Here is a 6,130-nt window from a genome sequence, read left to right as displayed (position 1 = left end):
TCTGATGATTTGAGAAGCTTAGATGGTTCAGATAATGAGGGAGATGGGTATAATATTTTCAATCCTGATACTGATTTGAAAAGAAAAGTTAAGTTGGATGCTGGGTTAAAGTTCTCTACAGTTGAAGTACTAAGACAAGCCTTAAGGGTACATGCTATAGAGAACAGGTATGACTACTACTTTTTACATAATGGTAGTACAAGAGTAACATGTCACTGCAGATACAAATGTAAGTGTGAGTGGGACAAAGTTAGAGCTAAGATCAGGTGTGTTTGTAAACAATTTCTCTGTCCATTTAGAATGTATGCTACTAAGAAGCCAAATGAGGATTACATAGTTATTAGAACATTGAATTTGAAGCATTCTTGCTCTTTCAAAGGATATACCAAGAAACTGTCTTCTCAATATTTACCTGAAAAATATCTAGAAGAGTGGAGGGAGAATCCTACTTGGTTGTTAAGTGTGTTTGTTAGGCGTGTTTATAGGGATCTAGGAGTAAATATTAGTTATTGAGCTAGGGTAAGAGCTAAATTAATGATTTATGGTGATGGAGATTATGAATATGGTAGAGTATGGGAATATGCAGCTGCTTTGACAAAGTATAATCCAGGCTCAACAGCTATTGTGGTTGTTGACAATGATGAGAATCCACCCTCACTTTTCCAAAGAATGTATGTTTGTTTAAAGGCTTGTAAGGTTGGGTTTTTGGCTGGTTGTAGACCCTTCATTGGTGTTGATGGATGCCATTTAAAAGGGGCATATCCTGGGATGTGTTTGGTAGCGATTCTTTATGGATCCCAACAACAACATATACCCAGTTGCATGGGCTGTTGTAGAGGTTGAAAATAGAGAAAGTTGGACTTGGTTTTTGAGCCTTCTTATGGAAGACCTAGAGAAGGAGGATGGTGCTGGGTTAACAATAATATCTGATAGACAGAAGGTTAGTAATCAACTCTTAGCTTTTTATTTGTTCTACTCACTTGCAATATTTTTTTAAACTATTTTGTTATTCTATTGTAAATTGTATTTCTGTTATTTTTGTTAACATCAGGGACTACTGGAGGCTTTCAACATTGTCACTCCTAAGGCTGAGATCAGATTTTGTGTAAGGCATATTTGGGCGAATTTCAAGCAACAATTTAGTGGCCCAGTTTATAAAGAGGCCTTCTGGAAAGCCTGTAGAGCCACTTCTATTGCAGAGTTCAACAGGGAATTGGAGGGAATCAAGTTTTTGAGCACTAAGGCCCATGCTTATCTGACATCAATTCCTGCCAAACATTGGTCAAGACATGCCTTCTCCACCACAAGTAAGACCAATTTTTTAATGAATAATATGTGTGAGTCATTCAATGTTGTCCTAAAAGAAGCAAGAGATAAGCCAATAATAACCCTAATGGAGTGGATAAGAAGGTATGTTATGAAGAGACATTATGAGGAAAGAGTTGGGGTTGTAGGCTATGAGGGAAGAGTAATGCCATTGGTAACCAAGTATCTACAATGGGCTGATGATGAATGTAGATTGTGTAGCTTTGTCCATTCTATAAGTGGTGAGTATGAAGTAACTCACAGGGGGCTCAAAAAGCTGTGCATTTGGAAAGGAGTAAATGCTCTTGCAAAAACTTAGAGCTAACTGGTATGCCATGTCCACATGCCATAGTCTGCATAATGGATCAAAGAGAGGAAGTGCTTGACTATGTTGATGAGGCCTATTCAAAGGCCATGTATACTAGATGTTTTGAACATGCTATAACAGTCATGCCTGGCTACCAAGACTGGGAGAAGGTTGGGCAGGTAGCTCCTCTTCCACCTCCATTTAAAAGGTTACCTGGTAGGCCAAAGCTCAAGAAAAGAAGAAGAGAGGCAGGTGAAGAAAGTAGTGGGGCAACAAAAAAAACGAGGCAAATAAGAGCTTGTGGTAAATGTCGAGGGATAGGGCATAATATCAAAACTTGTAAAAACCCTCAAATGACTAAAGAGAAACCAAAGGTGAAAACCACCAGATCAACTAGCACCTCAGCATGGAGCAACAAGGTGAGAGATGCAGTGGCAAGAAGGGCAGCAAAAAGACAGCATAATACAGCAATGGTACAAGAGATTTCTGGACCCAGAGGTGGCCAACACTTGCAACATCAAGAAAGCCAAGCAAGTGCAAGCAATGCTCTACCAACTCAAACTTCGAGGAGAGGGCTGGGATTTGAAGATTAAAGTTGTATAAGACAATTAATTTCAGTAGCAATTGTAGCTTCACATTTGTAACAAGAATGTGTTAATTTGCTGCGATTACAAAGACAATGTTTCTTTCATTTTGGGGTATCATTTTGCTAAGACAATGTATCTTTTATTTTGGTAAGACAATGTGTTAGTTTGTAACAAAATGGAAACTTCTGTATGACATTAGCTAAGTTGTGTTAGTTTGATGCAAGAATTTGGTGTTAATCTGCTCCTTTATTGATACTTCCGAGTGTTACATTTGAAAATTGCTCACATTACATCTTCATGTCTTAAGCTTAGCTTAGCTATTACTAAAGAGCATTACAATCCCTCCTCAAAGCTTTTACACAATCAAAGCTTTGTCACAATAGTTGCAAATACTATTACTACAACACAAACAAACATAAACCATCTAAATGACAAACAAGAATTAACTCTAACAATCCCTTCTTCTTTTTCTCCACCTGACTCGAAATTCCTAAGTAATTCATTAGCTTCTTTAAGCTTTTGACAATGATCCTGCAAATGTGAATTTTCACACTTAAGCATCTTCAAATCGCACTCAATAACCTTCTTTTCTAATATCAGTCTATTGATTACATCTTTCTGCCACTGAACTTGCTCTTCATCATACCACCTAAAAAATCCACAACCTCGATCTTTTGTAGCTGGGTTTAAAACTTGCAGGTGAGAAATCTTCTCCCTGGATTATCAACAGTCCAGGACTTCAACAATGCCAATGGAACACCACACTTACATTTACCAATAACAATGTTGCTGCCGCTCATTTCTGAAATCAAACAAAAAAATAAAACCCTAATTTGAATTAAGAAAGGACAAAAACAGAAACAACAAACTTTTAATTGAAACAATAAACACAGAAATTTGGAAGGGAGAGATATTTCTTCAATATGTTGGAACAATGGACATGAGATTCAAAAAAATAAAGAACAATGTTACCTGATTGGTGAGGAGAGATAAAGAGAGAAGAAGAGAGAAGAAGAAGAATAAGAAGAAGGGAATGCTGGGAGTGTGTGTTTATAAGGATAAGAAGGGGTAAAATAGGAAAACAAGTTGGAACTTAACTTAGGAATTCAGTTTTAATGAGTTTTTTTAAGATTTGGCAGTGTAATTAATCCGAACCAAATAAAGTGGTAGTAGTTTTCAAGTCAGAATTATTTTGGTAGTATTTCTTAAAAGTTGGATTATAGTAGGTAGAAGTTATCAAATTACCCCAAAAAAAAGTCGTTTGTTTTCAAATTTCCCATCAATACATGAGCTAAAACCTCTACTAAATTACTAATGGTAACAAATGAAATTTTCATTTTCGTTTGATACTGTATAGAGCAAACAGGTGTTCTGTCTCATACATTTATTTTCCTTATTTATTCTTTATAAAAGGTATTTCAATCAAAGATATAAACAAATGATTATAACAGAGGAGTACTATTATTAATCTAATTCTCATTTGAAATACAAAAAATAAATATTGATTACCTTTCTGTTATCATTAGCAAACCTAGAAAAAAGTCCTACACTAAAGCACAGGTAATAATGTATGAACAAGAAATATGCAAGGTTTTTGAAGTTTGTCATTGTAGTAGGGCAACTAGATCAAAAGGTTTGAAGGAGATCCAAATATTGGAAACTTGTAGGTATATTGTTGACTAAAGTGAAATAAAAAAAATATGACAAGAAATCACGCCTCACATTGCTTAGGTGGCAACATAAAAATTGAGCAATTCTAATTTTAAGCTCTGTCAACAAAAGTAAAAATTGTCTAACGTTTCCAATTTTTTTATCTCCTTCTCCTTTGAATGACGGGCGGTCCTATTACAATGGGGTTTATAGAGTTTGATGTTCAAATAAGGTAAATTCATAAATGAAGGATATGGCGTTATTAAGTGTTGAATATTCTGATTTCAAAGCTTCATATTTGAAGGGAGATCAAAAGTCAAAGTTAGATGATGTCTTTAACTCAATAATCTGATTAGTAAGTATTCCTAAGATAATTTTAAACGTTAATTTAAAAAAATTGATGTGATACGTTGATGTTTAAAATTTGATTAGTAAGTATTCCTAAGATAATTTTAAACCTTAATTTTTAAAAATTGATACGATATGTTGAATTGGAATGCATGATTGTTAAATTTACTACTGATTCGATTAACTTTTCAGAGAAATAAAAAGATAAAATTGTTTATGTAATTTTGTTTTTTAGAAGGGCAAGCGATGGAAAAATTATGGTAAAAAAGTACATAAAAGAGTAAAACATATACATAAAGGAATATTTACGTTCGACCCGTATTCTTTACGATTAGAAAGAACAAATCGGATATACAAAAATTCATATCATAAAAACGAAAATATGTACAATATAAACTGTTGTTTAGTATTCATACAAATATGCTTATCCTTAACTTTCCGAACTGTTTTACTAAACCATTTTGAACTTAATTTCTTTTTCAAATATACTTTGTATTACATAAATAAAAAAGAAATATTTTTATTATATCAAATGAGTAATAAATATATTTTATTTTTCATCTCTGTTTTGATATACAAAAATTTTCTGACGGCACTTATATGCAATCAGAAGAAAATTTCGAAACAGTTTGGATGATCTGATATCTGATTTTGGTTTAAAGTAACCAATAAAAACTCCGAAAGAAGTGAAAAGTAATAGTATTAACATAGGATGTAGTGAGAATTATAATATTAACAACGTGAATAGTCAATGTGTCCTCGGAATTTGATTGATAATTTTTTACATTTCATCATAATTTTAATATATATCACAGAAAAAAGATATTATACATGGTAAATGTATGAGTTAGCCAAGTCTATGTACCGCAGAACTTCGCATGAATTTTTTTTATGGAGAAATATTAGGAGATTTTAAAATATTTTTTTTGTGTGCTACGCACTTTCGTCATGTTTGTAATTTTTAAATTGGTATGATAGTTTTTATTAGCTATGTAAGCGGTAGAGCTGGCAAGTCTGACCCGACCCGAGCGACCCGACCCGAACCCGAGCAAACCCGGCCCGATCCGACCCGAAAATATTGCGACCCGAAACCGACCCGACCTGACCCGATAATGACCCGTAACCCGACATGGCCCGATTATCAGTGACCCGAACCCGACCCAGACCCGACCCGATATTGACCCGACCCGATGTTGACCCGATTAAATTGATGAACCGATAGTTATTAAGCTTAATTTTGATCAAAATGAAAGTGATTTTGTGTTTAGATTGATATGTTTGACTTAGTAATAAAGTAATTAAACTAAATTATAGGTTAAAAACTATATTTAATGGTAAAAAATTGTAGTAATGCGATTAAGTTACCAGACCCGATAATGACCCGACCCAAACCCGACCCGACCCGAGACATCATTTGACCCGAAATTACCCGACCCGATAACGACCCGAACCCGACCCGACTCGACCCGAAAGGGTATGCTGACCCGATATGACCCGAACCCGATATGACCCGACCCGACGTGACCCGACCCAAACCCGACCCGACTGACCCGATTGCCACCTCTAGTAAGCGGTATGATTTAGGTAATATTGCTATTTTTTAGGATAGTTAGTTTGAACCATATTTCAGTAAAGCGGTTATTTTAGAAAATATTTGAACCAAATAGCCAATAAAAAGTAATTTAGTAAAATATTTATGATGATTAGATATATCATGTAACATTTATTTCACTAATTTATAAAAAAAGTTCTAATTTTAAAGAATTTAAAACAACCCGTGAATTTTCACGGGTATTATACTAGTTTTAATAATGTTTTTGAGTTTTGTTTTACAAATTATGAGTTTTAATACAAAGTTTCCGAGTTTATTCACTTGAACATTAAGCTCAAAAAATTACAATAAAAATCGAAAACATTACATATAAGCTTAGTG

The 6,130-nt window shown here is 34.3% G+C and overlaps 1 protein-coding gene across 1 annotated transcript; it reads left to right on the top strand.

Moving 5' to 3' along the window:
- Positions 1–534: 534 nt before the first annotated feature.
- On the top strand, positions 535–1,624 carry LOC141590048 (uncharacterized). Its single transcript, XM_074410664.1, has 3 exons — positions 535–696; positions 782–940; positions 1,052–1,624. Exons 1-3 carry the CDS (start codon positions 535–537, stop codon positions 1,622–1,624), a joined length of 894 nt encoding a protein of 297 aa, XP_074266765.1.
- Positions 1,625–6,130: the final 4,506 nt, after the last annotated feature.

This window comes from Silene latifolia, chromosome 7, assembly GCF_048544455.1.
Source record: "Silene latifolia isolate original U9 population chromosome 7, ASM4854445v1, whole genome shotgun sequence".
Taxonomy (NCBI): Eukaryota; Viridiplantae; Streptophyta; class Magnoliopsida; order Caryophyllales; family Caryophyllaceae; genus Silene; species Silene latifolia.
Note: the sequence above shows the minus strand (reverse complement) of the source record. Positions and strands in the feature narration are given on the sequence as shown.

Excerpts from the sequence above, each read along its gene's own strand:
- LOC141590048 (XM_074410664.1), top strand. The coding sequence starts at position 535 with ATGATTTATGGTGATGGAGATTATGAATATGGTAGAGTATGGGAATAT. Across the intron at positions 697-781 it reads TTTGTTTAAAGGCTTGTAAG|CGATTCTTTATGGATCCCAA; the intron begins GTTGGGTTTTTG and ends TGTGTTTGGTAG. Across the intron at positions 941-1,051 it reads TAATATCTGATAGACAGAAG|GGACTACTGGAGGCTTTCAA; the intron begins GTTAGTAATCAA and ends TGTTAACATCAG.